The sequence below is a fragment of the Lampetra fluviatilis genome, chromosome 38 (assembly GCF_964198595.1).
Source record: "Lampetra fluviatilis chromosome 38, kcLamFluv1.1, whole genome shotgun sequence".
NCBI lineage: Eukaryota > Metazoa > Chordata > Hyperoartia > Petromyzontiformes > Petromyzontidae > Lampetra > Lampetra fluviatilis.
In genome coordinates, this window is record NC_136312.1 from 10,945,914 (window position 1) to 10,973,777 (window position 27,864).

At 47.7% G+C, this 27,864-nt stretch overlaps 2 protein-coding genes and 1 long non-coding RNA gene across 10 annotated transcripts in view; 2 read left to right on the forward strand and 1 right to left on the reverse strand.

Annotated features, from left to right (window-relative positions):
* LOC144945650 (hepatocyte growth factor-like protein) overlaps nt 1–15,301 on the forward strand; it is a 54,829-nt gene extending 39,528 nt beyond the window's left edge. For 4 of the 6 annotated variants that reach the window (XM_078874204.1, XM_078874205.1, XM_078874207.1 and 1 more), the window contains 5 exons: nt 5,196–5,339; nt 9,125–9,231; nt 12,505–12,644; nt 13,074–13,160; nt 14,962–15,301. In XM_078874204.1, coding sequence (XP_078730330.1) covers nt 5,196–5,339; nt 9,125–9,231; nt 12,505–12,644; nt 13,074–13,160; nt 14,962–15,126 — 643 coding nt within the window. In that variant the 3' untranslated portion in view covers nt 15,127–15,301. The remainder of the gene's footprint in view (nt 1–5,195; nt 5,340–9,124; nt 9,232–12,504; nt 12,645–13,073; nt 13,161–14,961) is intronic. The other 2 variants (XM_078874206.1, XR_013639700.1) reach the window with 2 other exon arrangements.
* A 2,406-nt stretch (nt 15,302–17,707) lies between these two features.
* On the reverse strand, nt 17,708–18,809 carry LOC144945653 (uncharacterized). The gene is made up of 3 exons (XR_013639701.1): nt 18,778–18,809; nt 18,396–18,449; nt 17,708–17,726 (listed from the first exon to the last, which is right to left on the reverse strand). It is a non-coding gene; the product is annotated as an uncharacterized LOC144945653 (long non-coding RNA).
* Nucleotides 18,810–18,950: 141 nt separating this feature from the next.
* LOC144945647 (uncharacterized) overlaps nt 18,951–27,864 on the forward strand; it is a 105,299-nt gene continuing 96,385 nt past the window's right edge. For 2 of the 3 annotated variants that reach the window (XM_078874195.1, XM_078874198.1), the window contains exons 1-2: nt 18,951–19,881; nt 20,001–20,087. The gene's annotated coding sequence lies outside the window, so the exon portion shown is untranslated. The remainder of the gene's footprint in view (nt 19,882–20,000; nt 20,088–27,864) is intronic. The other variant, XM_078874197.1, reaches the window with a different exon arrangement.

Here is a 27,864-nt window from a genome sequence, read left to right on the forward strand (position 1 = left end):
TCAAGGGCCCCGCGCTAAATGCTTTCAAGCTATCAATTCAGGTTCAGTGATTCTGCACTTGCTCTATTACTATAGTACTATACCGCCTTAAACGTTTATGAACGACCGGGTGTTTAAGGTTAGCGATTTGTCGTATTATCTGGCTGTATAGAAAATACAAAAATACAATTACTTAACTATGCAAGTTAAAACCTTTTTTTTTTAGGGCCCCTGCATAACATATGCTACAGGCCCCGCACTAGCTTCATCCAGCACCACATTGTACACCCCCCCTTCCTGATCACCTCTACAACTCTGCCCTGCCACGGTCTAGTCCACCTTCCCAGCTGCTAACTCTGTCCTTCCCATGCCATTCGAGCACGCTCCACGTGTATCTGCGCTGCGTTCAAAGGTCATGGTTCTCTTTGACCGTGCTTCACCACGCCGGTCAATGCGGGTTCGTGAAGCATGAGAGAGGGGAGGAACCATGGCCAGTTCAGGTGTTCGCTATGGCGGGACATCTTAGTTCACTGCATTCGTAGTGAAGCTCACTCACTACTGAGACACTTACGACAAATAAAGATGGCTGTCTCTGGTGTAGGCCAATCAGTTTCAAAGACAAATGCATTTCTTATATCAGAGCGCGTTTGTTTGCATGTTCACCACAAGTACGTGTGGTTAATGCAGACTTGATTTTCGGTGTTTGCACATCTTACAACTTATTGTTATATTTTCTAAAAAAAATCTACCCTTGCAGACACAGCCTGACTCATCCTGCCTACGGTTTTTTCCCTCCTGGGGGGATTGAACCGTGACCTTCACAAATTAAAACATTAACGCCCCTTGCCCTCCCCCATCGCAAGACCACAAATGAAGGCACCCCCGCACAGCGAGGCATCGGGTGAACCAAATCAAGGTCCCTCCCAGAGCGCCCGACGTCTCGCGACGTCGCCCGGCGTTGGTAAACGAGCGAGCTTCGTCGAGCGCTTGGGGCGGCCTGTGGTCTTTCTGCACCCGCCGCCTGGGCCGGCAGCACGCCGTGACTCGCACTGGCCCTCGCTGCGTGTCTTGCCGTGAAGCAAAAAACAACAACACAAAGCCGCGTGCAGGACGAAAGGCCTCCACACGCCACGCAGGTTGCGGCGCGCCACCCGGACCGTGCTGGACGGCGCTACGTCGACGCGGCCTGGTGGTGGGGTGGGCAGCAGAGGGGTCGGAGCGTCGGCACGGCAACAATGGGGGTTATCGCTGCGCTCCGCTTTTGCTGACAATTGGGCATCGAGCTGCCTAACACCACCGGCATCACGCGTGGTGATTACCCGCCCAGGCCCAATGCAGGCTCGAGATGATTGAGCCAGCTGATACATCGAGCTAATTACTTGGTGGTGGTGGTAATGCTGCTTCTGCTGTTGTTGTTGCATTCGCAGAGGTGCACACGGTCAATTAACAACAGCAAAAACCTCAACGCATTGTCAACAACAACAACAGCAGTGTGTGTGGCCTTCAAAGAAAAAAACATAAAAGGCGACGTTTTGGGCAATGGCCCTTATTCATAGCACGTGATCAGTTCTGGTGAGATCAGGTGCGTGCATTATTATGGGCGATTGGGCCATCGGACTCTCTCAATCGGCGCAGTGCAACGGAACGTTTACGTTAGAGTCACACAGCGAGTCACGGCACGCGTCCGTCTCTGTGCGTGCGCGTGTGACAATTTTCCGAATCGTCATGCGCTTGCTGCGAGACCCCTGGGCCCTGTCCCCCTTTCCCCCACCCTGCAGCGTTGCCCCAACTCTGGCCACTATCGGAGACGCGAGCCCCTCGTTTTGTTGTTGCTGTTGCACGCCGCCCGGCTATTCACACGGCGCCCAGCCGATCCACGGCGCTCTCCGTCCACTCCCCCTCCCTGCTATCTGTGAGCTCCAGGTGATTTCACAGACTTCTGCCTCTTTTTCCACGCGTTTGTCACACTTATGTAGGGTCCGCTGTCCTTGCCAACCTTTGATTTCACAGACTTGGAGGTGCAAATCAAATCCATCGTGGACCCCCTCCTCCCACCTCCTCCTCCCCGGGTCGCGTTTCGGCACTACCGGAGCAGAGACTTCACGATTTTCCCACTCACGATGTCCGTGCCGTGTCTCACGCGTGTCTCACGCATGGCTTGGCCAACAGCTAAGGCTGCCGCTGGGTCCGGTTTTTTTCCCCCAGGTAGCTGCCATCCGTGTGGGGGAAATCCAGAAGGCTTCCTGGGGGAATATTTACAAGTCCCAGTCTTTGTCAGTGATTTAACAATACACCAACCGCCGAAGACAATGCATTTACGCGTAGTAGTATATATATATATTTTAAGCTCTCCTGGCATTGTGAGATACGCTTCTCCCCCGTGATTGTGACCGGGCTTTTTGTACGCACGATTTGATCGGGTGACACAACCCCCCCTTGCACAGTACGTCCCCGGATACTCGCTTGAACAAATATATTCGACAAAAGCAGCGGCCGGGCCACCCACAATTTAGGCATTCGACAATGTCACCCAAGCGCCAGAGTCGGTCACCTCTTTTATACATCGCCACGGGAGACGTTGGACGAGTGCAAAAAATTCGACAATTCCACACCGAAGGAAGCCCACGAGATGAAAGCGGGTGCAGTCACAAGTCGGTGCGGCCGGGCGGCTCGGAGATCAGAGCGCTGCGCTGGCATCGCTCTGATGGTCTCAGCCAGGTTACCAGCGATCCTCACTGTAGTAACGCCTGATCGCAGTGGTTATTTGTGTGGTTATAAAACACGGGCGATGTCCTGCTCGTCATTACAAGGACAGAGATCCCCTGTATAGCTTGATCAGACTGTTGGGGCAAGTGCTGCTAGCGAGCACCTATGAATGCCGCCACGGAACATGAGGGGGTGGGTGGCCAACACCACGCCCGGCCGCCTTTGTATCCCCATTGGGGATGTTTGCACACCACACCAGTTACTGGTTTACGGCTGAGTCGACCTAGGGGAGGCCCACGACCGGGTCAGATAATCGTCACTGGCGCTGTCCGTGAGCGGGAATCGAACTTGAGTGGCCGGGTTCGAAGCGTTGTGGCGCTAATCGCTGCAACTACCGCTCCCCACTCTCCGTTAGGCACAACACGAGCAACACCCTCGCTCAACGTTGCCGCGAACAAGAGGAGTTCTATCGTAATCGTCACACGCAACACACCGGTCAGATGAGGCCATGAAGGCGGTTGTCTCTGGTGTAGGTTAGAAGGACGACGCAGTGCCGGATAAAGCGAGTGCGGGGCCTGTAGCGTGATGTTATAAAGGGGCCCTAAATTAAAAAAAACACAAATGTTAAAAAACATTTCTTTTTACTTGCATAGTAAAGTAATTGTATGTTTTCATTTGCTATACAGCTAGATAATACGACAAATCGCTAACCTTAAACAACAAGTCGTTCATAAATAGTTGAAGGCCTGCCTACCCAAAAGCTATATAGCTTAGTGGGCCTTACCTGGTAAAGTAAAAAAAAGTTTTTAAATAGTTTAGCAGCATAACCACGTGTTGACTCATCGATTATATCAATTGATACAACCCATGAATATTTGCATCCAATCGCCTGTAAAAATTGTTGCTTTTAGGTTTGCGCAAATTGTATACGGATCAGTGGATTTTTCCTGCTTTGTCCTTGGACTGTCCATACTTATTGCTACACCTATTGCTGTTGTCGTTGGTTTGATTGCTCATTCAAGTTCTAACCATGCTCGACATCCTGCTCAGCTTCTGAGGTCTGATGAGATTCCAGGGCATTCCGGGTGATTTGGTCATGGGTCATGTTTTTCTTCAAGTGGGCCCGTTATCCGTCTCCTATCACGTGGTATATATAATTTATTTATCCGGGGTTTTGGGACCAACACTGCAGAACATGAATATGAGAATTACGTGAAGCCTCACAGGTTACCTACTATGCAGTCAAGACGACATGGCAGTCAAGCCAATATAAATATGTCGGTGCGAGTTTCATCACCATTTTGACTGGACTTTTTTTTACGGTTGCTCTTTTTTTTATTTAAGTTTGCTCTCGATATGACGACACGTGGTGAATACATTTAAAGATCTTGCTCCGGCAATGAGCAATGCCACCACCCAGTGACGGAGAAGAAACAACTTGAAATCACTGCGCGTGAAGCCACTTCAACTGCAACTTTCAACTGCAACACGGTAGCGAGATGTTGGCTACCTCGCCTGGTATACAGGAGGTCGTGGGTTCGATCCCAACCCTAACGATGCCTATTGTATATTTGGAGTTTGCATCTCTCTCTCCCCATGGTCGCGTGGATTTTTATCCAGGTCCTCCGGTTTTTTCTTCCACATTTAGAATCAACGTGCGTTTTAGGTTAGTGGGGCCTTACCTGGTAACATTAAAAATAGTTTGTTTTTTAGTTTAACTTCATTTAAATTACAAGGCGCAACATTTATAGGAGCCGCGTATTCGTCGTTGGCCAATTAAAACATGCTCTCATTTTTTTTCGGCTGGAATTAATCCTAAAATTAATGAGGCTTGGATGCAGTCGTTGAAGATTGTGGAACCATCAACTTTCTCTACACTCGACAATCCCGTTTCATCGCGGGTGGTTGCCAGATTCGAACCAGGATCTCTGTGGTGCTGGCTCAGCTGTTTGACGTGGTCTTAGCACCCTGAGCCACCCAGTCTACCTCATTGTCACTGCACTTCAGCGGGAGTATCTCTAATGCCATCGCGAGTAGGCGTCTGACGATTGATCTTGCCGATTGTGCCGCTCTTCCAAATATTCACACTGTCGGCACCGCTGGCATTTGAGTTGAGCCGTCTGCAATACTGCGGAGGCCTAACGGCATGCGCTGCTTTCGTAGATAAGGAAATACATTTGTAAGCATTGCGATTGCGGTTGCATGAAGAAGAAGAAAAACAATTATTATTCCAGGCAGCTTCTGCTGATAAAAACAGCTCATCTTTGTGCATTAAGCAGTCATTATTATTTGAAGCCTGGACATGCGCAGCGTCGACGCTTAGATTCCCAATCAAATCCAAGAGCAATCGTGCACCATTTGTGCTTGTCTGAATTAGCGCTCCTCACGATGAATGTCGGTGGGATGCCGGTTCGCCAGAGAGAGAGAGCTTTCACGAATGCGGTATAAATTAACGCGTTTGCAAACGGCTGTGTGACATGACCGTCCGTATATATTTTCGCTCGTCACAGCCCCGGGAACGTGTCCGGGTTCGAGGCCTGGCTGGGCATGGCGAAGGTGAAAGAGGGAACCCACGAGCGCATGCAGGCCGTGCCGTTCTCGCGCATGTTCTGCGGACCGCACGGATCCAAGCTGGTCATGCTGAAGCTCTCCAAGTGAATCACACACGCGGACACACACGCGGACAAAGATAAAGATCCCCCATATAGCCTTAACAGACTGTAGGGGCAAGTGCTGTTAGCGAGCACCTATGAAGGCGGAACGGCACACGAGGGTGGCCAGCACCACACCCGCCCACTGTTGTGTCCCCAGTGCTAATGTTTTTTTTACACATCGCACCAGGTACTCTGTTTAAGGCTGAGTCGACCTAGGGGTGGCCCAGAACCAGTTCAAATATCCGCCACTGATATTGGTCGTGAGTGGGATTCGAACCCGGGTTGTCGTGGTCATTGCACAAAGTGTGCTAACCACTGCAGTACCGCTCCACATCAAAGACAAAGACGTTCGTGCGTTCATGCGTACGTACGTGCCATGGCTCGGTTATATCGTGACCGTCTATATCGCATTAAATATTTACGAGACGACAGCGGTGCCTGGGTGCCTGTGTGGCTCGGAGGTCGGAGCGCTGAGCTGGCACTGCTGAGATCCTTGATACAAATCCAGGCTTCAGCCGCCAGTGATTAAAAACCGGGTTCTCAAATACGGTGATTTTATGGTCTCTGCCCGGTCACCATTGACTGCGCACACACACAATAAATAAACCACCCAGCCCTTAATTCGCCTTACTTCCACATCAGAGTTTTAAAATATTGGTTTGACTCTCATTCCACAAATATTCCCACGTGTAGAAGTGCGGCTTGGAAAGTCAAGTGCTGCCAGAGGATACTTGAGATGCATCAGCGGTAGCTCTGTGAGGTCTGCTTCCACGAGCCGTGTTCTAACACTCTGCATGGTGAGAGATCTGAATGGAAACTTCATTTCGCGACACGACTCTGATTAGCTCAATTGGGATTAAAAAAATAGGTGAAAAAACAACAAAGAAGACGTTTGCTTTTTTAAGGGACTGCAAGCGCCAATAACCACATAATGACCACTGCTTGAGAGCGGAAGTCATATTATCTATGCTGAGGCTAAGTACTAGAGAGAGCGGATGTATTTAAGGACCTATATTTGGAGATCACACTTAAGTACACCGTGGTGCCCTGACAAGATCAGTTTGGCTTCGAACCATGTTGTTTCGATATTTTGGGACAATATATTTTAGCGGGCATCAAAGTTCATTGTTTTATTCTGTTAAGAGTTTACGCGGCTTATTTATCACTCAAAATAAGTGGTTACGCCAGCGAAATTTTAAAAAGAGAGTGAGTCAATGGGTCACGTGGTTTAATTGGCAATCTTAAATAGCAATTAAATCGTGGACCGTTTTTAGATTGATGCACGTCAAGACGTGCATCAATGTGGCGCAGTGGGTCTTGATGAGCAAAAACCACCGGATTGATCTCCAGATCTCCAAGTCATCTCGGCAGAGTGTGGGAGATGGGCCCGATGGAGTGTATGCTCAGTACAAGTTTCGCTGTTAAAAACATTTAGTTATTTATATTTGTTACCATTGGAGGAAGCAACGGAGCAGCGGTTAAGGCACTGCGCTCTGAACACACCGACCTGAGTTAGAGTCCCAGACATGGCTAACAACAGTGGCAGGTGATATTTGAACTGTTTTTGAGCCTCTTCCCTTTACCAAACCCCACTGATCAGCATGGTGAAGTATGGTCAAACAAACCCCTATGACTGACCTGGCATGGAGAGACCTTTATCCAGCAGTGGATTGACAGAGAGCTACACATTTTAATTTGTATTTGCTAATGGTAAAACTATAGACTCATGCAGTAGTAATATGCAGATTGTAAACTAAACATTTATTATAATTTACGTGTCGTTAAACCGACCACCACCCGACACAGCCAATTAGTAAGGTTTCTCACGTAAACAAAACATGTCAATTCTTTACTAGTTCAGCACACCGGTTGTGTGTTGGAGAGTCAACCCACTGCAACAATTACATTGGTCGCGAAAGCCACCGTGTTAAATGTAATTCCAGGTGCCGAATTTAAACGAAGAACGAATGTAGGGAATTGTTCTCAGAGCTGGAAATGGCAAAGTACACATATTAGCAAAATGGCATCATCGTGTTTCCACTTAACAAAGGAGAGCGAAAGAGCAATTCCTGATGTGTACCAAACGGTTGGCGTGGGAGGCTGGAGAGCGACCCCAGCCTGCCAGGCAGAGATCTCCCACGCACGGCGCACGGCGTCACCGTGCCATGACGGCTTCCCTAAATCAGCCGACATTGTCATTAAAAGTCAAAGTCAAAAGGTCCCTGTACTCATATGAGCACTGGGTGATGGCTCATTTCCATTACATGCCTCGCCTCCCTCCATCCCTCCATTCCCTCCCTCCCTCATTTTTGTCCCTGATCAGAAGAGAACAAAAAATGCTTGGTTATTCGGCACTTTGATTCATTCATTCGTGTCGTGTTTTTTTTTTGACGTTTCATTTTGGAATTCATGGCCCTTTTTTTCTTCTTTTCTAAACACAAGAAATATAAATGTAAGGTAGTCCCTCGGTTAACGTTTTACATCCGTTCCACGAAAGCTACTGTTAACCGAAATAACTGTTAATTGGATTCACATATCGGTTGAAAAATACGTTCCAAAAAATGTACTGACTGCAAGAGGGCTGTTTTTTTCCCACTGTCCAAAACAGAAAACGTTAAAATGTAAATAAAACCAAGTCGAGGTCTTGACGGCTCAAATGGTACGTCGCTGATTGGCTGAGGGCATGGCTCAGCCACACTTTACGAGCGCTCGGATTGGCCGAATTGGCGGCCGTGTGTATACAACGTAAACACACCGCTAATCAACATTTTAACATTAGTGTAAACCACGGGGGTCCTATGGGAGGCGAAACATTAACCAAAACACCGTTAGCCGATGTTGTCACTGTTAACCGAGGGACTACTGTGTAGCATGCATCCCATTGGAGACTGTGGAGACAGAAGCAACAAAAACCCATCCATCCCTCACGTGGGTCCCACTCCTACGCAGGACACAGTCCTTCTCTCCCCGCTCATTCCGCATCACTCAACTCCTATGCGCATCGCAAAGGTCCCCCTGTCACTCTCCCTGGCGTTTGTCGTTCCGTCGTCATTGGGACTCATCGGTGCAAGCGTAGAGCCATCGTAACCCGTTTGTGCCTGCGGGACTTATATTGAGCAGCCCTCTTCCTGCATTCCAGCTGTGAATCTGTATATTTGCACCTGGCAATACAGGACACGTTCAATAATAACGACAATCTAGCTCAAAATATCACAACGCTCTCAATGCATTTGTCAATAACACTGCCTTGAGGTGAGGCTATGAAGAAGAGGCAATTTTTGCTTTGCGCAATACTGACTGCCAACACAGTATCACCCAATACGTTGTTAAATCTAAATACTGTTCGGTTGTTACTTACGCGAAATATATATACCAAATTACGGCTGGGACAACGATGATCCAAGTCAAATGATCGACTAAAACTTGTAATCGACTACGTTTCTTGTGGTGGATTACTCCGGCACCTTCAAAAACCGTCAGCAGCCCCCATATCCTGCCTCGCGAAGGTGGGAAACCCCCTAGGAGCCACGCCTGGCGTGACGCGGTTGGTAAATGTCAATGACGTCACCAAGTCCCCGTCCAGCGACACATGCGGGAACAGAGGCAAAACTTTCACTTAAAACGTTTTTGTTTCGTGCGTCATCCGATCGGCGGTGGAGTAATTGAAACGATAAAATCGGTATAAATAAAAAACAACTCTGAAATATTGCAAAAACAGAAAACTTGCGTCGAGAATTGACACGCTTGGCTTGAACCGATGGTTGTGGTACCTTATCTTTCTGCAGGCAGGTGCTGCTGAACGGTTCCGTGGCTACGATCTGTCTGCCAGACTCCCACGAAGACCTGGATCTCCAAAGTGAATGTGAGATATCTGGCTTTGGAGATACCCAAGGTACATCTCTATATCTCTCTCTTTCCGTTATTCCAGCACGATGTATTGGGCACACAGGCAGAAGATGCCTTGCAGACTCACACTGGCAATCACCTTCATTGCACGTGCATCGACAGGCATCCCTCGATATATATGGAACAGATACGGTGCTGAAAGTGATCCGCAATGTGAAATTCCGTTTATCGAGACCTGTTTTCCCATTGACTTCCATTACATATCTATGGAACCTTTTTGCCAGTATCCAAAATGATGAAAAATAAGAATAGCGTTTACCCTTTCTAGCAATGAAACAGACGTTAAGATGTTAAAACACCCAACAGATTACTTTGGCAAGGCATCAAGTCTGCATTAGCTACACACAATTGTGGGAAAACATGCAAACACACATGCTCCGATTATAAATGCATTGTCTTTGAAACTGATTAGCCTACACTAGAGGCAGCCTTCTTTATCGCCTTGTCTCACCAGTGTTTGACCAAAAGTACAAATACATTGTCTTAGTTTTTTTTACATTAGATAATTGGAGATGCGTTCCTTCGGCAAACATTTCACGCCCCCAAAAACGTCACAATTGAATCACACCGAAGAATGTAGCTAACGTTTTTTTAAGCATGTGTTTAATGGAAAATTTATTATTTTCTGGTAAAACATGAATAATAATACTCAAAATAAGTCACGGGAAACCAGTAGAGTTTGACAGATGCACTTAAACGACCTGGAGCACAATTAAATGTACTCTAGGACAGATGAAAGCCTCTGCATTGATTTTTTTCCCCCAAGTTTGTTTTATAATTTTGAGATTCAAAATTACATAATTGCGATTTTAAAGTAAGGTATGTGGAATTAGTTCCCCGATTTATAAATGACATCTTCGCAAAATTCCGTACATCGAGTTGCCTTATAACGAGGGATGACTGCTTCAAATAAATCCATTTTGTCAATCCACTGAAAGTCTCCCCACGCGGTGTGGGTCATGGGACTTGTTTTGAGCATACTTCACCGCGCTGGTCAGTGCGGGTTGCTGTAGGCAAGGAGGGCAGACGCTGGAGCATAGAAATACAGTACAGCGACGGGTGATAGCTTCACTGCCCTCTGCTGTAAATGTAGCCACACGCCTGGCTATTGCATTCGTGGTCGCCCATCAAAGGACTAAGCACACTTGAATCGGCTTCACTTCTGAGATCCGATCCGATGAGATGGGGCGCATTCAGGGTGAGTCGGTCATCAGAGTCGAATGGCCTGCTGGTGAATGTCGCTTTCGAAGTGTGAATCATTTTCTGTATAAAAATAGAAAGTTTAATAATAATAATAATGATTACGGTCTGAACCAGGTCACTAATGGCTACTCAAAGAAGCCCACCGTCATATAAAAAAACTCCAGATTTTTGTCATTTGAATTGTGAGAATTGTTGCAATTTCCAGTCTACGAGACAATTGTGCCCGGAATTGATAAAGAGAGACTGGTTGAAGAGACCGTTCGGCAAGTAGTTATATCATGTCATCTATCCACGGCTATTCACCAACACAAGGTGATGATGCAATGATTACTGAGAGAGGTCTGACATGGAAAATTCTGTGTCTTGCCAATATTAATGAAGCCTTGTCCCTTTCTCATATCATCCTGATGGCACGATTGGGGGGGGGGGGGGGGTGGGATGTGAAATGAGAGTGGGGCAAGGCTTTAATTGAGCCACGGCTTAAACATCAGATGTTCCAGCACCACCGAGTAACCTTACAAAACCTCCAACTGAAAAACTTTTACTCATATCGGGATTCTAAAAAGGTATGATATATGAATAGCCTTTCGAGTGCGATAATTGGATGACCGTGTAGTGTAACAGCTACATTATATTTCTCCACTTTATTCTGGATTTATTATCTACAAATGGGAAGGTCAGCCCGTAGCAGTGCAGTGTCACAATTCACGTAGATGTCCACAATGCTAATTGCGTAACTTGCACTTCTAATAGCTTAAATGGCTGCTCCCAATCACATGTTTTTGGGCTTGAGTCTTTTTTTCATCTCGAGCAATAAGTAGGTCGAAAACAACGGGAATAAGACTCTGGTGACGTTAATGCGCAGCCCCAGGAAAACATCTCTGCCCTCGACTCTCGCTCTTGGGTCCTATGGGAACAGTCCCTTGACCTCCAGGATGACTCAAAAAGGAAACGTTCTAAGTCCTTGTCCTTGAACCTGAGAACCTTAATGACCTGTGTGTGTGTATGTGCGTTTCACACCTGTCAAGGTGTAATGTTTCATGATAGTGGTCGTAGAATTTTTGAAATGTTGAGCGCTCATTTTAATTGTAATGATGCGGTATTCGTTTTCAAAATAATTATAAATAGTTGAATTAATCCGCGATTTATTCATTTTGTTTCAAAGTGTTGAGCAGTTTCCGTGCGGCAATGCAATCTTTTCTCGTTGTAGCCTAGAGGTTAATAATAATAATGATGCAATTTATAACGCGCACAAATTTGCGGACGTAACGGCCGCAACTCAGAGGCTCGGAGCCAAGCTCAGAGTCGCTCGAAAGCACGTGGTTATAGAGGTGAGTGTTTAAGTCTCTCTTGAAGGAGGCGATTGAGGTGATGCTGCGAATATGCAGCCGTTATTAGGCATCGATGTTAGGGTTGCCACCTCTAAGGTACAAAACAACAGGATATATCTTGTGCAAAAGAATACCTCACAATACCAGAAGAGGGGAGAGCTGCATGTAAATGCGCGACCTTGAGTGGTCCACGATGAGTAAGCAACTGACAAACTGTACCTTAAACTCTCCCAGGAAGTCTTTCAGGCTTCCCAGGATGGCTGCCTCAACAAGATGTGGCAACCAAACTTGACAGTGGCCTCGGCCAACAGCAACCAAATCGCTCGCGAAATTGTACAGTTGAAATCGTCGCCTGCAAATGCTTTTGTCCACAAACGAGCGAGTAGTTGCACAACGTGGAAATTAAACAGCGCATTCGGGATTGTAAAAAACGATCATACGCATTTCCCCAAAGTGCATGCGATGAAACACATCACCGCACATCTCCTGAGCAGATGGCTTGAACGTAGAGCGCTACCTCGACTTTGCGCAACCAGTACTGCGACTGCCCGCACAACTGGTTGCACAGATGCCTGCACGAAAGTGATTCGGTTGCGTGTGACTAAGCTGTGCAAGCTGACCTCACCGACTTTCGGGCTCCACCTCGGCGTCCGTCTAGCTGGTTCTCGGCCTTGCATCCGAGGCTGTCACCGCTCACCTTGCTCCCCGTGTGGACACCTCACTAGGCACCGGTGATGAAGGCTTCCTCAAGACGGCGTTCGTGTCATTGGTCGATGCCGAAAAGTGCGGACAGCAACACAACCGGCACATCCGACAGCGTGAGATCTGTGCGGGAAAGGGGGACAGGAGCGGCGATGCCTGCGAGGTGAGCAGGCGTGCGGCATGACCCCCCCGGGCTGTGCGGGGCGGGGAGCGGTTGCGTCAGGGCTGGATTAAGATTCTTGTAGGCCCTCGGCACTTCTGTTCCTTAGGCCTTCAGTGATAACTTTCCAACAGTTGGGTGTACTGCTGCCACACGTTACGACTACTTCCGCTGTCATTACGCTTGATTCACGCTTACTTCGTCCAGCCGCCGGACAGATGTTGTTACTGATACGTTCATTATTTAGTCTGTGCCCTAGTTCGATGGGAGTGCGCTGTGCGCTGCAGATAAGCAGATTTAATTAGCAAACTCTGCCTCTTTATGTTTACACTGTGCCTATCCTTGCTATATAAATATATTCACTCAAGAAGATATCTTGGTTACATTTTTTATCATACGAAGGGAAACACGGCCAAAACTAGTTTTTCGTAGGCCCTGGGCACAGCGGCGACTGTGGCCTATCGGATAATACGACCCCGAGTTGCGTGGCCGTTGCGGCGTGACTGTTCGACGATCCGGGTGAGTTGCCGACGTCGATGCGTGCGGGAGCACAGCCGCTGAGAAGGTGGAGCGATCAAGCCGGTTCGTCGTGGGAGGGTGCCACGTGGATTAAATACATCGCAGGAGTGCGGCGGGAGCTCGGGGTGAGGCGGCGGATTGGCCATCGCTGATGATCATGACGATGCAGATGGTATCTGAAACCTGGCCTGTCCCTCCTCGACGTGGTGTGGTCAGCATTAGCACTCAGGGTGGCAGTGGTGGTTGGGAGTAGCGCTCGCCGCACTCACCCCTTCGTGGACTAAACCAGCCTTCAATGGTGCTCGCTGACCGTCATAGGTTGCCGTTAACTTGCAACGTGCTGAGAGAGCATCACTCATTGCCGTGTTTCGCATACCACGGGATCACAGCTATTCACCCGACGAGGTGTGATGGGAACACCGTTTACACCTTTCCACTGCTGGGTGTGAAGAGGCGGAGGGGGTTCGGGGGGAGGGGGGGTTGCTTTCACCGTCGTCTCAGCTGCCGAGCAGCAGCGGGGAGATCGAACTGGCAGCCACCTCTGGATGGGAGAAGTCCACTGCCGCCGCCCTTCATTACCCCCCCCCCCCCCCCGCTGTGGCGGCGTCCAAGACAGGGCCGTGTGGCAACTTAACAAAAAACGCGAACGCCGATTTCTTTTTTCTTGGGTAGAACTGCAGCGCAGAATTTGCGACGATCAATCGGATCGTGGCAGGAACGGTGGCGGTGAGGGGGGGCAGGTCTCAAGCCAGACGGCGGGACCATGTAAGAGCAGACCTTGGAGGTGGCAGTGTTGGCTGTGGGACACCGGTGGCATCTGGCAGAGAGAAGGAAGTGACGGCGAGGTGCGATGGTATCAGTGGCATTGGCCTTGATAATATTAATTATGAGTGCTTCTTCTTCTTTCGTGTGGATTAATATCAGCAGATTAAAGATGTAATTTTAGATTTGTTATCCACTCAATGTGTCTGTTCAGAAGCAGAGTGGATCTCGTCGATTCCTCATTTAAAATGAGTGAAGACAGCGAAGTGTTTACAATGTGGTCGATGGTTTGGGATTCGTGGCCGCACTCGCAGGGACGGTTGGGTTTGGGGATTTAGGGGACGTTCCACGCCTTGCTGCCTGGAACCGCGGCAACAGCGAGGGTGGCTGAGACCAAGTGCGTGTGGCAGCACACCTACTTGTGTGTGTAAGGGGGGTTGCGGTGGTGTAGTGGTTAGCGCGCTGCGCTATGAACCTGGTTGTCCCGGGTTCGATTCCCGCTCACGGCCAACAACAGTGACGATTATCTGAACCTCCCCTAGGTCGACTCAGCCTGAAATGAGTACCTGGTGCGGTGTGTAAACATCGCCACTGGGGAGACAAAGGCGGTCGAGCGTGGTGCTGGCCATCCACCCCCTCGTGTACCGTTCTGGCCTTCATAGGTGCTCGCTAACAGCACTTGCCCCTACAGTCTGTTAAGGCTATACGGGGGATCTTTGCGGCCGCGCAGCGCTACAAACCCGGCAGAGACCCGAGTTCGATTTCCGCTCACGCCTAACATCGGTGACGAATATCTGAAGCGGTCCTGGACCTCCCCCAGGTCGACTCGGCCCTCAAATGAGTACCCCGGGACCGGCGTGTAAACATCGCCACTTGGGAGACAGGCGGCCAGGCGTGGCGCTGGCCAGCCCAGCCCCTCGTGTGCCGTGCCCGCCTTCAGAGGTGTGCTACGCGTTAACAGCACTTGCCCCAACATTCTGTTACGTTTTTACGGGGGGGGGGGGATCTTTGTCTTTCTCTTGTTTGCCTTGCTAAACAGAAGGACTACGGAGGCCCGCTGGCCTGCGTAGACAACAACGGGCGCTTTGTCCTGCAAGGGGTGATGCCTCCGGCTCCTGGCTGTGGCTTGACCAACCTGCCTGGCGTACACATCCGTGTCTCCCACTACCTGCACTGGATACACAAGATCATCCGCACAACATGACTCGTCCCGCACATTCCCACTCGCTTCACGTTAATGTCAAAATTGTATTAAATTTTCCATTACAGTACAATCATTTAACTTTCATTTTTTTTACAACATAATATTAATTGCGGTAGGTTTCACATGTGTTGAAATGAATTTGTTATCGTTCGTAATAAAACGTATAATAAACTTGTGTTTGCCTCTTTCGTCACATGTTGATCAGACCGCAGACGTTTCACCCACCATCACAGTGTGACGCGGAAACCTCTTTCTAATGGGACTCTTTTTCATAAGTGACTTGTCCACAAATGGCAGCTCAACGAAGTGGCTTATCAATATGGACATTTATTTTAGCCAGATACTCTAAACGCATTTTGATTCTAAATGTGGAGGGAAAAACCGGAGGACCCGGAGAAAAATCCATACGACACGTAAACTCCAAATATACGGCAGGCATCAGGGTCGGGATCGAACCCACGACCATCTTATATACCAGGCGAGGCAGTTAACATCTCGCCACCACGGCACCCAATGATGTTCACCATCGTGTGATCGTGGCGTGCAGTACGCACGAACTAAAGCACCCATCTCCTTGCTGAATTTAGAAAAAAAAAACGTCCGGCACTTTTTGTTTTAAAATCCACGCCTTCGAGTCCAATTACAATTGCATTGGCGCACACACACAAAAGCACGCACCCCCCACCCCACCCCCGTTTTTTTATTCTCCTGATAAGAACACTCACTTATCATTTGTGTTTCACCCTCCTGCACGAGCGACTGATAAACCAAGGACATCTGGCGTCTAGCGTGTTGGTCCCCGAATAATTTTGTCCGCGGGATTTTTTTTTTAAAGACGTCTTAAAAAATATATAATCCCACATTTTCACGCCGCATAAAATGGCAGGAGGGATTTCACAACTCCCAGGGCCTCGTGACCATCGGTGAAGGATTCCAAAGGAAGGAATCGCAGGGTTAAGGCGAGTCAAACTAATTTCACTCAGAGTGGTTGGGTGCGACCCACATTTACGGTTGTTTCTCAACATGTCTTTGTGGTCGTGCTGCCGATTCACAGCTGGGTTTGCTTCCAGAAATAAAATAATAAAAACAAACTCGTGGTAGAGTTACGGGTGTCTGGGTCTGAGAGTGCAGTATGTATTAAATATTACGAAACTATTTTTTTTATGTTACCAGGTTAGGTTCCACTGAGCTATGTAGCTCTTTTTTCAGAAGCGACCTGGCGATCACAAATGATAGCTCAACGAAGTGGCTTATCGTCACGTGGAAATGTAAAGCAGCCAAATACTGTTAACGCGTGATGCTGATTCTAAATGTGGAGGGAAATAACCGGAGGACTCGGAGGAAAATCCACACGACCACGAGGAGAGAGAGAGAGACACGCAAACTCCAAATATACTGCAGGCGTTAGGTTCTGGATCGAACCCGCGACCTCCTGTACACCAGCTGAGGTAGTTCACATCTCTCCACCGTGACGCCCCCATATGAGAGCAATTGTGAGGCACAGCCACCTTCATTTCATTTACAGACCAAGCCACAACACGTCTCGTAATAATCATTATACTCTTAACCCAAACGATAAATGCGTTGAGCTGCTTACCCCAGCGATTTATTCTGCACAATTATTGAGAATGGCGATATGTTCAGGAGCGAGATGTCCGTGTCTGAGAGGGTTTGAGGAGAAAGAGAGAGTTCGTGTCGTTTTGCTGTTCCTCCTGGTGAAGAAGAGCAGGCGACAGTGGGTTTGCTCTGTGGTGTATAGTTTGAGTTGCATGGCCACAGTCGCAATGTGACTTGTGTCTTTCATGTACCTCTACGTATCTGTATGTGTTTATATATCTGTGAATGTCGACGTATTTCTATGGGTTTATTATGAGGTCCAAACGTTTGGGATGCATGGCCATAATCGCACGGCTGTGGTTTGTGTCTCAGATTTTCCATTATTGAAGGGGATGTGGTACAGGTTGATGGTTCCACCAGTGTCTTCGAGGAATGTCAAGGCCACGAAAAGTATCTACATTGTGGATGGATGAAAGATAAGACAGCAGACAGAGTGGGCAAATGCAATGCAAAACAGGCGACTGCACAACAAATGCAGTCTGGGCAAGACAAGATATACAGTACAGTGAGGCACAAACGAGACATTACAGAAAGAGTGGGCACACACCGAGGCTGTACTCACCTCATTCCAGATGAGGTGGGATGGAACGGTAACAGTAGGGAATGGTGCGGGTTGGATTGCAGTGAGAGTGTTTATTAGTCAGTACAATGTTCGTCTTGCACACCAAATTCGAGAAGAATTGGTTTTTTTTGTACGGTGCATTGAAATCATATACCATTAATTAAATACGCGGTCCCATTTACGACGGTAGGAAATGAGATGTGATTCTGCAATTGAATTAGCGACCTTAATCAATGGGATGGAAATTAATTCTGGCTCTTTGGCGTATTGGCCATGGATATCGTTTGACCAGACTTGAGATTCGTCGGTGTGGGGAGGTCTAAGGGTGACCAGGATGGTGCACATCACGCTCGCCACCGACGTTGGCTGTGGAATCGAACTTCGGTGGCCGGGTTCATAGCATGGCGCACTAACCACTGCACTACACACAGACACACGCAGACACACACAATGAGATTGTGTGTCGGAGACCATATTTGATTGCTTTCATGAATGTAAAAATGTTGACTAAGTAATTCATAATTATTGACATCTATTTTATTTGAGATCAATGTTATATTATATAACGACGACTTGATTCGCGTGCAATCGATTTGTCTCCCGAAAAGAGATTGCCAACTCTTCAAATGTTGGCCTCACTGAGAAACGGTTCGCTGGCGCGTGGGGGCCCCCCGCGCGCGTGAGACAAAGGCGACCGGGCGTGGCGCTGACCACCACCCTCCCCCCCTCACGTGCCGTGACGACCTTCGTAGGGGCTCCTCGGTCACAGCACTCGCCCTGACGGTCTGTCGACACTTCGTGTGTGGGCTTAGTTGCGCGTGACCGGTGTAGCGTCAGGTGTGCCCCGCTGGATTATAGAGCGGTGCAGCGCGGGGTTTACACAAGTAAGTCCAGTTGGCGATACTTTAGCTTAATTCCCACGCTCGGAAAAACATGCACAAGGGCTCGTGCAAGACCAGCGCCAATAAAAAAATAAATTTGCCAATTGTGCCGCGGAAGCTAGACGGGGCGTCGTAGCGAGTTGGGGCAATGCATTGCCGTAGGCGCGGCAATTAATGTTCTGCATTGAGCCATGAAGGTTGTTACGCACAGCATGTCGGCTTGGGTGGGTGAGTGCAATTCTTCCGGAGGTCAGTTTCCAGGGCTGCGATTGAGGAATTGAAAAACAATAAAGTAATGACCCAGTGAAGGTCGCGTCACCTGCAGTCGACGTCACTGTGCACTCTAAAAAAAAAGACGTGGCACATCGCGGCTTTTAATTCAATGGATTTCTCTCTCTCACTTTTAATGGAAAACATAACTGGGGACACAACACGGTGCCTTATTGATTTTGGACAACAAAAGGCCCATCGGGTAGCGCGCTAATTTCGCAGACGACTCCAAGACACGTGGACAATTCCTGGCGATGGTGAATATTCGTGCATGCGGTCCTGGAGCGCGCGCGCGCGATGAAAAGGGATGAGGGAGCGTACTTGCGAAGAGCGATTTGCCGAGGAAATCCCACGTGAATGTTGATGAGCGTGGCAGACGTCCGGCAGGGGAAGGCAAAGTGATTCCTGAAAACCTGCGGAGGACTGACTGGCTGGGGGGGGAGGGGGCGATGGGGACAGCATTTCCATGGTTACCTCCGAGCCAGCCAATGAGCAGACACGTTAAGGGGCGAAAAAAAGAGGATGCTGCTTTAAAACGGCAAGGATAGGGAGGGGAAGAGGGGGGGGCTTACAGCCGACAATAGACGACAATAGTTCATTCGCTCTGCCTCTGGGAAGCCGGGGTGGTGAAGCACCAGCGATAGGGATAGGCACGGGACAGGCTGGGGGGGGGGGGCTTACGAAAGAGAATAGAGAGCTGAGAACAGTGAGGGATGGAGGAGCGGTGATAATTCGAGGAAATGCAGCGGTAGGAGGAGGGGTGAGGTGGAAAGCAGAGGCGTTGAGGGATCAGCGTCAGAATCAGCATCATTAGCATCAGCAGCAGCAGGATGATGATGATCGTCGTCATCGTCAGCGGAACCCGTTAAGTTAAAGATCCCTCGGATTAGCGGCGAGACGGGGGAAGGTTTTTTTTGGGGGGGGGGTCTGTGACCACAGTCGAGGAGGAGCGCCAGGCATTCTAAGACAAAAGGCGGCTTGGCCCAGTGTTGGCGGTCGAGGCGAGAGGGCGGTTGGATTGCTGGCTCCGTGAAGACAAAGCGGGGCTGCTGCTGCTGCTGCTGCTTGCTGCTTGCTTGTTGCTTGCTGCTGCTGCTGCTTGCTGCTGCTGCTTGCTGCTGCTGCTGCTGCATGTTTGATGGATGGTGCGCAGCCGAGCGAGCTGCGGCCATTGCGAGCTGGCGCTGAGGTCGGCAAGGCGTGAGGAGACTGGGAGAGGAGGAGGGGTGCGGGGCGGCGTGGGGACGAGCTGATGGGTGTCAGACGGAGGTGATGCGGCTTAGGCGATAGCATTTAAAGGGCGAGAGAGAGAGAGACGCCGAGGCCGAGACGAGCGCGAGCGGCATTGCAGGCGCTGTGGGCGACCGGGGCGCTGTCCATGGTGCTGCTCCAGAGGGTGTCCGTGGCGGTGCGCGAGCCGAGAAGGTGGGTGGCGACGTGGAGTGGTGGTGCATCGCGAGGGCGTTTGTGGCTGCCTCGTGCTTGTCCCGTGGGGGTTCTGTTGTGCCGCATGTGTTGGTGTGTTCACCCCTCACCCCCCCCAGTGCGGTGCCCTGGGTTGTCATCCGTCGGATTTGGCTTCCGTGTGGGTGATAGGAAAAGCCAGACCTCCGCACCGAATGAGATGATTGGTAATTGCATCGTTACACAACACGGCACGCGCGCATGCATTTGCACATTCGTGTGAATGTATTACATACGTACATTGTAACATATAATGAATGTCATTACAAAGGGCATATTAGACATACACATTACACAATATTTATACATATATGTGTATGTGTGCGTGCTTGATATGATGTGTATTATAATCTTTATTAGCGGAGCTTCGACTTGTGTGTTTATATGCACATTGAACTATGCGCATGTGTGTACAGCTGTGTGTACTATGTACACCTCTCGGCCTACTGTCTAATTAATATATTATCGGTTTGTGAACAGATTTTTTTTTGGGGGGGGGGGTGGGGTGGAACGGATGCTAAAATATCCCCACATTACATTCACTTCTGAAGCACCGCCGTCTTTATGAACCTGCTATTAGCCAGGCAATGATGTGATAACAGCTGTAATCGCATTAAGGGTAAAAACCCCACCATGTAAGGCTTGTGTTGAAGGGAATACTCCCGTGTGTAAGTCGCTTTGCCCTGTCCTTTATATAACAGCGTCGGCTGGTTCTACACGAACAACAAAGCGCCACCTTCATTTGTCGGGTTAGGAAAAATTAACCCCTCCGCCTACAAATCCCAATTTGTTAACGACGGTGATGATGCTGATGGTGCACATTCTATACGTACGTACCGGGATTATACTATTTACATATTGCATCTCGCGCGTGACACGTGCATGCACATGCGGTTGATCTGATGTCGATAATGCAGCGTTTTGCATTTGACGCCGGCTCTTAATAACAATATACAAATGTCAATTTCATCCTATTTGCTGCAACAACAAAACATCCGTAAGGAATTTGTAGACACTGCCAATGTTCGTGGTTGTGATTTGGCAACCGTGGCTATTCCGTGGCTATACCGCTTGCCTCGCGGTCGGAGGGATTGCGAGTTCAAGTCCTGGTCGGGTGTGGACGCAGCACATCCACACATCCGGGTGTCAATGCAAGAAGCAGCGCTGTGGCTGTCCTGTAGATCGACTTACGCCGTGTAATGATCATCATCAGTCGGGATCAATCCACTGCTGGATGAAGGCCCCCCCCCCCAATCCGTTGGCATGTGTGACGGTCTTGTGATAATAACAATGCATCTAGCACCTGCACGTGAACTGAATCCATCGCTCATCACATCCACCATCTCACTCCATCTCACCATCTCACTCCATCTCCGCGGTAGACGCGGGAAACTCTTGCGCCGATGGGGAGACGGGGGGGGGGTTTGGGGGTTCCTCAATTGGCTGCTATTCCATTGTTACTCTCCACCACTGGCCACCATCAACCTCCACGAACGGACACGCGCTGCCCAAGGCCGCTTTATTTTTCGAGTCGTGCTTGTGATGAACGCCTTTGACGCTTTTGTCGGTTCTCTAATTCACGCATTGCCCCCCCCCCCCCCGTCCCGTCAGCCATGCAATTCTCCACACTTCTTTGGGCCCCTTTTTTCGGCCATTGTTCAGTGTTATTTGTCAATGTCAACGTGCCCGGCCCACGTCACAGCAGGTAATGGGTATATATATACACACACACCGGGTAAGCAGTCAATGTTTAGAGTCAGGGGTATATTGCTTTTCGTGATTGGGCTCACCTTTCCAAAGCTCCCCATCCTACTCTCTGCCCCCTCTTTATGAAATCACTGATCGTATCCCACCTTCGCCAACTTGCCCATGGTATAAAGATCCTGCTGTTTTACATATCTACATTTGTTTAGCGACCTTGTCGTACGTTGCTCCGAGTTACCTTGAGCCTAACTTTCCAGCCTTCTTCGATGAGTTCTTCCGTAATTTTCCCGCAGTTTATTCCCAGCGGTTGTTATAATGACGTTGTCGTCAGCAAATCCGATTTGAATTATATTTCCTCCACTCATACTTCTACCTTGTGCCCCCAAGGCATAGTAGAGGAGAATAATATCCATAATTGGCTCAGGAGATGAGCAACGCCCATGTGCTCTGACTGAATGTTGAACATAGTTCATAGTTTTAACACTGTGAATAAGTTTACACTTATTTTATTTGTTACGCAGATGATCCCATTTAGCCAGTTTGCCTGGCTGTTTTGAATAAGGAGATCCGTGGTGTGTGAGCACAGCAACACAAAGACAAGAATATTAACACAGTAGAATCTCGGTTATCCGCGCTAAAGACGGGGAGGGTGGCGGTGGATAATTCAAAATCGCGGATAATCCGAAAATGACAATTTTCCGCGGATCTCGATGCCAAAATCACTAATATAGGTTTAAATCATGCTTAAATTAAGATTTTTTTGTTTGTTAATGAACAACTGAGGATTTAGATTGTTACTCGTTCGATTTAGAACGAATACTAATGATCTACCGATCGATGCACGTGCTCAATGATAATAACACTTTCCTGCTCCCACGCAGAAGCCTCGGCCCACTAAGTGGACAGCAGCAGAGCCACGCAAATCAAAATCAATCAGCTCCGCCCATTGTTGTAAATATATTGCAACTCATGTACTGTAGAGGGGATCGCGTGGATTTCGGATCAAGCGGAACATATTTATTCGGTTTAAACACGTGACTTATACTAAACATTTCAAAGATTAACAACGAATAACTGTTTTTAGATTACACTGGTCAACACACTTTTTCTGGGATAAGGTATTCCAACGGTTTTCTAAGGTAATTCTGGGGTGCTGATTCCAAATCTGGCATCAGTTTTTGTCTATCACATCAGATTTTTGAGATATCAAATATTGCATTTTAAATAAAAACTGCAGAAGAAAAATATTTAATAAATGTGGATATCTACATAAAATGATATTATAAATACACTATCCTCAAAATACAGCACCATATTTTAACACTAAAGCAGTCACTGACTCGCAACAACTTGCAATCATAAGTGACAGAGTTAATTTCGGGTAAAATCAATGAAAATGGGGTATGCCGATAGCATAAAAATGATGTGATAGAGCAAATCTGAGATCAAATTTGGAATCAGCACCCTGAAATTAGTCTAAAACAGCTGCAAAAGTCCAGGCCAGAAAAAAATGCTTTTTTTTTGTTGACCAGTGTTATTAATTTGGGCTTAAGGGGAAATTCACGAGTTATTAATTTATGTTAAATTTTCAGGCGCGCGGTTAATCCACATATCGGATAAACCGCATGCGGATAATCGATAGTCTATTGTAATGCATAAATGAGAACAGGGCCCTCAATGGATATTGCAAAACAAGCAGAACAAACACATGCACAACAAAAAAACGGGCCCAAATGTAACGTGAAAGAGTTGTGCACAGGTACAAGTAAGACCCATGTTTTCGTAAAACAGTGAAATAATCATACGCGAATCGAACAAAAAAGAGAGTCATATTCTGGCAAATCGACCGATGATGCTGGATGTAATTACCAGCAAAACCTTGTACTCAAATTGTAAATGTTATGTATTTACTCTCCAACACACCGGTGGGCTGAAGTAGTAACTATATGGCGCTTTGTTTAGGTGACAAATCCCTTACTGATTGGCTGTGTCGGGTGGTGGAGGGTTTCGACACATTTATACTTATGCGATCTCACCCAAGATCCTTTATTATGAATAATATTGGTCGCGAAAGCCTGCCACGTGTTCAACCAAGAACGAGAGTGCTAACGTGTGGGAGCAAGAGGGGCCAGACAAGGTCAGGCACAGGGGTTGGTGGTCACCCCAAAACACCCGGTCAGCTTTGTCTTCCCCTCTACTGATGTTTGCACACCGCACTAATTTTTTAAAAAAAATTCTTCCGTAAGGCTTTCACGACCAATACGATTCGTCGAAAGAGCCGAGCGTTTGTCAACACTTCAGGGTGCTGGTGGTAATTTCGGGAGAAATGTTCAAAAATCGTCCGAGATGTTGCTCGGGCTTTTAAACATCCTGGTTTTGCTGATAGACCAAATCGATTTGCATATATGTTCCCCACGTGACAACTTGATATCATTGGTGGTAATGTGGTGGTAATGTGGTGTCAATTTGGTGGTATTCTGGTGGGATTATGGTGGGAATGTGGTGGTGATGTGGTGTCAATTTGGTGGTATTCTGGTGGGATTATGGTGGGAATGTGGTGGTGATGTGGTGAGAATGTGGTGAGAATATGATGGTAATGTTTTGTTCATGTGGTGGGATTCTGGTGGGAATGTGGTGGGAATGTCGTGGGAGTGTGGTGGTGATGTAGTTCTAATGTGGTGGCAATATGGTGGTAATGTGGTGGTAATGTGGTGGTAATGCGGTGGTAATGTGGTGGTAATGTGGTGGTAATGCAGTGGTAATGTGGTGGTAATGTGGTGGTAATGCGTGGTAATGCGATGGTAATGCGGTGGGAATGTGGTGGTAATGCGGTGGTAATGTGGTGGTAATGTGGTGGTAATGTGGTGGTAATGCAGTGGTAATGTGGTGGTAATGTGGTGGTAATGTGGTGGTAATGCGGTGGTAATGCGGTGGGAATGTGGTGGTAATGTGGTGGTAATGCGGTGGTAATGTAGTGATAATGTGGTGGTAATGTGGTGATAATGTGGTGGTAATTTGGTTGGAATGCGGTGGTAACGGAGTGCTGCAGGCCGAACAAGCTCTTTGCCTCCACCACGCTAATCACTGCTTTGTTCAGCGCTTGCTGTGTAACAGGCAATGTGCTGATATATCTGGTTTGTTTAGGTTATCATATATAGTATTGTGCCACTAGCGTTCCTTCTTCCACCGCCAGCTGACTTGCTATTATTTATAACTGCTGCCTTTGCAGATGAGATGCCTCTATGTGTGAACTGCTCCCTGCCTTGGCTGCATGAAAATTTAATACAACCTTGGGGGTAAGAGAAGGCGGCGTTCTTGCTGCTGAATCTAAATGGTGTACAGTAACTCGGATTAATGTATTTTGCAAAGCGTTTGGTCTCACAAGGGAGAGAGTATTTGTATTTATTTGCCATACCAACAATTGCTTATATATGAAATTTACGTCAAAATAAAATACGGTGCGTTGGTTAAATAGTTTCATTATGTTGCCGAGTTTAACATAAAAAAACGATTGGTGTAAAAATGCACGAGAAGCAGATGGGTTATTAATATATAATTGTCAGCGTGCATTTGAGGAAAGAATCGTGTCGCTTTTTTATCGGAGGCGGTGTGAACATCAATCACTGCGATGCCACCAGAGGTGGCGTTTGGGGTAGGGTCCGCTGCTGGTGACTGGTAGACCGTAAGTGGTTAGGTCAGGGGGCACAGTTATAGCATTAAGTTGGCTATTGTGCTCAACCCCAAAACCGCCTGTCCCCTCACACTCTGTAATCTTTTTTGGGTCACTTTATGTCTGCTCCTGACAGTGGCATTGCAGGTGGCTTACTCGAAATACTGCTCACGATCGCCAGCCGAGCAGACTGTACGATTTATGAAACCGGATTTGCCCTTCGCGAGCTGACAGTGAATTTGCTTGGGAGAGAACAACGCGGGTACAGAGGCAATTGTTCCTCAAAGAAACCTCGTGCAAGGGACCTCTGGGTGGCTTAGACGTCAGAGCGCTGAGCTGAGAGCAGTGATATCCAGGGTTTGAATCCAGTTTTCAGCTGCCCATGATATATATGTATACATATATGACATACACCACTTTGAGATATTTCAACATAGAATGCACTTAAATATAGCAAAGTTGATGGTCTCAGCCTGGTCACCAATGTCTGCACGAAACAAAAAAACCATTATTTTAAGTTTGGCATTGAACTTAATTGAATGAATTCCAGCTCTGATGATAGAAACTATTGGTTCTGCTGTCGCACTAACGAAGGAGTGTGTGGAACATTGCGATCCCTTCCATGTAGATAATAATGCCACATAGCACAGCACAATTACTTGTGTGCCACTGCTTCCCCACTACACGATTGCCCTTCCAAATGTATGTGCTCGAAAGTCAATGACAAAACAAGCGATGGTCGGCGCTGACGGTAGCCAATTTGATGATGACCGACCACCGACTAACAATATGGTGCCATTGCACCGTGTGAACTAGGGCATTGCATATTGGATTCTCGTCAGTACCTCAGACGAACTGTAAATTCTGCACTGCTTAAGCCTTCCTCAGGCAAATCAACGTCTCATGCAGTCTGACACGACACAGTAACGCTATCTGGAACACAACTAATTCTTCCTCCTTAATACCACTGGATCTGCATTGATTCATAAATGTATTTCTCCTGCCACGGTGGCCAGATATTAACTGCCTCGCCTGGTGTACAGGAGGTCGTGGGTTTCATCCCGACCCTGACGCCTGCTGTGTATTTGGAGTTTGCGTGTTCTCCTCGTGGTCACGTGGATTTTTCTCCGTTTCTTCCGAGTTTTCACTCCGCATTAAGAAACATGCGCTTAGATGATTTGGCTGCTGTAAATTTCCACATGATAAGCTACTTTGTTTCACTATCATTTGTGGCCAGGTCGCTTCTGAAAAGAGCTATATAGCTCAGTGGGACCTTACCTGATATAATGAAAATAAAAACTACTTTAGTTTTAGAATGATCCTCCATATGTCGCACGTGGAGGAGAACCACTCGGGATCAGATGCAGCGACTGGGCAAGATTTACCAGACGTGGCTGCTGAAACAAAATAAACTCGCTCAGCAACACGTCTCACGAACAATCGTTTACGCGGAGAGTGAATCCCTCGATCGTTGCGATGATTGCTGTGGTTTTGTAACCCCCCCCCCCCCTCCTATCGCCCACGAAAATATTAAAACAACGTAGAAGATATGAAAACCGTTTACAAAGGAGGAACCACCGCATTGAGATTTCACGACGAGAGCTGCGATATTCAATGAAACGATTCAGGCAGGGAGATGCGCGGCTCAACAAAACCCATTCCCAGCAACAGAAGATGTTTTCTGAAAAACAGATTGCAGGTATATACAATATATGTTTACATATGATACGTATATTAAGTCAAATTCAAATTTTTCATATAATTAATGGGTTGTAATTACTGTAAGTGTAAATCGTAAAATGCCATGGTCTATAATGCAAACGCTCACCTCCTTGAGTGTACAATGTTGGGTGCTGCGTGTATTCCACGTGAGAATTCACCTTGATTTCCACGACCGAGGGTTGAACCCATTGCATGCTGCTCGAGGGCCCAAACTTAGAGGCCAGTTAAGCCAATAATGTTATTGCCTATTCACGTGGCACCTCCATGGCATGATTAGGGTTCTTGTAGGCCCTAGGCACTTTTGTTTCGTAGGCCTTCAGTGATAACTTTATACAGTTGCTACTGCTGCTGCTGCTGCCCCATGTTACTACCACCGCTGTCAGTCGCTTGTCTCAGGCATAGGACAACAACCCCGCATTGTCTCCTCTTGCACTACTCTCTATTGAGAATGAGATTGTGCGAAAAACACTATTTGAAGATGTTATTGAATACATTTTTCAATGAAAAATAATCTCGAAAAGTTCATCTCCGGTCTTAAATTCTCTCACCTTATGGAAAAAAAATCGATTTACATGACTCTGCCTCTTCGTCCCTATCTTTGCGATGTAAATATATTTATCCAATAAGATATCTTGGCTACATTTTTTATCATGCAAACAAAAACATGGTCAACTATTTTTTTCATCGGCCCTTTTAGTTTTCGTAGGCCCGAGGCACAGTGCCTACTGTGGTCATGCATAATAGGGCCCTGGCTACATCAGTCGGCCTCACGTATCCACACTCAAGCATTAGCCTCTCCCTCGTGACCGGCTACAGCACACTCTGTTCGCAGCTACTCACTCACAAGC